Source organism: Oxyura jamaicensis (assembly GCF_011077185.1).
Source record: "Oxyura jamaicensis isolate SHBP4307 breed ruddy duck chromosome 27 unlocalized genomic scaffold, BPBGC_Ojam_1.0 oxy27_random_OJ69822, whole genome shotgun sequence".
Classification (NCBI taxonomy): domain Eukaryota; kingdom Metazoa; phylum Chordata; class Aves; order Anseriformes; family Anatidae; genus Oxyura; species Oxyura jamaicensis.
The window spans coordinates 1-2,529 of record NW_023304779.1 but is presented as its reverse complement, the minus strand read 5'-3'; the positions used below and the strand labels follow the sequence as shown (position 1 = coordinate 2,529).

Below are 2,529 nucleotides of genomic sequence, written 5' to 3'. Positions count from 1 at the left end.
GGGGGGGGGGGTCCAACGTGCTGTTTGCATCCGGAATAGGGGCCCGGGGGAGGGGCCCAGTCTGTGCCCATGGGGTGCAGGTTGGGGGGGGACACGCAGAGGGGGGGACACGCGTGCTGCTCTGTGCCCGTCTCAGCCTGGCACCGCGGTCCCTTCGCCACCGCCGCGTGTCTGGGGCCAGGCGCCCCCCACGGAGGGCAGTGGGCAGGGGAGGGGGGCATGGGGGCTCTCCCGGCCCCCTCCTAGCTCCGCCGCTGCTCCTGGTCCTTCTTCTTCTGCTTCTCCCGCTGCTTCTCCGCCTTCTCCTGGGCCTTGCGCTCCTTCTCCACGGCCAGGCTCAGCTCCTTCAGCTTCCTCTTGAGCACGGCGCGGTCCTGAGAGCTGCCCACCCCCAGCGCCTGCCGGCACACCAGGGGCTGCTGGTGGGGCCACACGGCCCCCCACCCCAGGTCTTGGGGTGCCTGAACCCCCGCAGTCTATGCACCAGCCCCATGCGGACCTAGAACCCAGTGTGTTGGGCTACCTGGAGTCTTCCCCCTGCCCCGCAGAGCAGTGAATTGGGGTAAGTAGAACCCATTGTCCCTCGATGAGCACATTGGTGTACATAGAACCTACCCACATCTGTCCCATGGAGCAGCTGTTGGGTTACCTAGAGCCTGTTGTCCTTTGATGGGGCCATTGAGACACCTAGAACCCACTCAGACCTCCTACCTCACAGAGCTGCCCAATGGGGCACTTGGAACCCAACCAAAGGTGCCCCATTGGGGGTTCTAGAACCCACACAGACCTCTTGGAACCCAACCAAGCGTTCCCCATTGGGGGATCTAGAACCCACCCAGACCTCCTGCCCCATCGAGCCTCCTGTCGGGTTACCTAGAGCCTGTTACCCCTGGCACAGCAGTTGGGGTACCTAGAACACACAGGCTTCCTGCCCCTTGGAGCACCCTGTTGGGATACCTAGACCCTTTTTGCCCTGTGCCCCCTGCACCCCATCGGGCCCCCACCCAGGGGCAGAGATTGTCACCCCCAGCCCCCCCCCACCTTGAGCTTGGCACCATCGAGGTGCAGGAGCCGGGGGCCATCGACACCGTGGGCCGAGAACTCCTCCACGTACTGCTCCAGGTTGAGGCTCTCCAGCCACTGCCCGACCTGCCGGCACGTCCAGCCCGCAGCAGCGCCGGGGGGCTCTTCCAGAAACTGGGGGCAAGAGACGGGTGTTAGTGAGGGACGCGCGACGCCAACCTCACGCCCCCCCCAGCCTGGGGGGGTCTCACCTCGTCCGAGGACTGCGACAGCGTGTGGTAGGGGTAGGAGCACTTGGTGGTGGCGGGGCCGGGCAGGCGCGGGCTGGAGCTGGGCGGCGGGGAGTCGTCGCTCAACGTCGAGTCCTGGGGTAGCGGGAGGAGCGAGGGCTGGTGCCCCCAGAGCAGCCTGCAGACCCCCCCAGCTCCCTTCTTGTCCTCCCCACAGCGCTTTGACACCCCTAGGTGGCTACCGGACCCTATAGGGCCTTTGATACCCCAATAACTATCGTGACCCTATAGGGCTTTGACACCCCGATAGCTATCTTGACCCTACTGGGCTTTGATCCCCCTCCCTACAGCTCCCCAACCCTACGGGGCTCTCGTCCTCCCCCCATAACCTTCTTGACTCTACAGGGCTTTGATCCCCTCCCCCAGAGTTAGCTCGACTTTATGAAGCTTTGGCTCCCCCCATAACTTTCTTGACTCCGTAGGGCTTTGAACCTCTCTTCTGTCGTTATCTTGACCTTATGGGGCTTTGGTCCCCTTGTCTGTAGCCACCCAACCCTATAGATTTGCCCCCCTCCCCTACAGTTATCTTGACCCTATGGGGCTTTGTCCCTGTGGCTACCCAAACCCAAGGGGCTTTGGCCTCTTCCCCTACAGTGACCTCGCAGAGGCACCGACCTTCCCTACAGCATCCCGGCCCTATAGGACTCCTGTGCCCTCCCCTGTGCCCACCTGCCCCAACAGGGGAGTTGGAGACCCCCGGGCACTGACCTGGGAGGCGGATTTGGCAGGGCTGAGCCCCTCGTGCCGGGGGGAGCCAGCGGGCGACGCGGAGCCTGGGGAGGCCGAGCCCCTGGCGCTGTCCGAGAACCAGGAGAAGGGCAGGAAGGGGGACCCCGAGGGGCGGCCGGGGCCCTCCGACCCCTCCCTGGGGACAGAGCCACGCGTTAGGATCCCGGGGCCGCCCCTGCCCTCTGCAGGGGGCCCAGCAGCCCCCCGTGACAGGGAGGGGACCCCCACCTGCTGCCCATGGACAGGCGGTTGCTGCCCTTCTCCTTGCGGCTCTTGCTGGAGGACGCCCGGCGGAGGGTCACCCTGTGTGGGGAGGGGGGTGGCGAGATGGGTGCCCTGGTGGCTGTGCTCCCCCACAGCCCTCACTCCCTCTGTCTCCATCCATCCACCTTCAGGGAGCCATCCATCCATCCCACCATCCATCCATCTTGAGAAAACTGTCCTTCCATCCATCCCACCATCCATCCCATCCATCCATCCTTCTTCA

General features: G+C 64.9%; 1 protein-coding gene across 1 annotated transcript; it reads right to left on the bottom strand.

Moving 5' to 3' along the window:
• Positions 1–6: 6 nt before the first annotated feature.
• On the bottom strand, positions 7–2,385 carry SAMD14 (sterile alpha motif domain containing 14; the record flags this gene model as incomplete). Its single annotated transcript, XM_035313021.1, has 5 exons — positions 7–398; positions 1,042–1,197; positions 1,275–1,388; positions 2,022–2,178; positions 2,271–2,385. Coding segments are annotated over 5 exons (698 nt in total), but the record flags the coding sequence as incomplete, so codon positions are not given.
• Between the last annotated feature and the right edge of the window lie 144 nt (positions 2,386–2,529).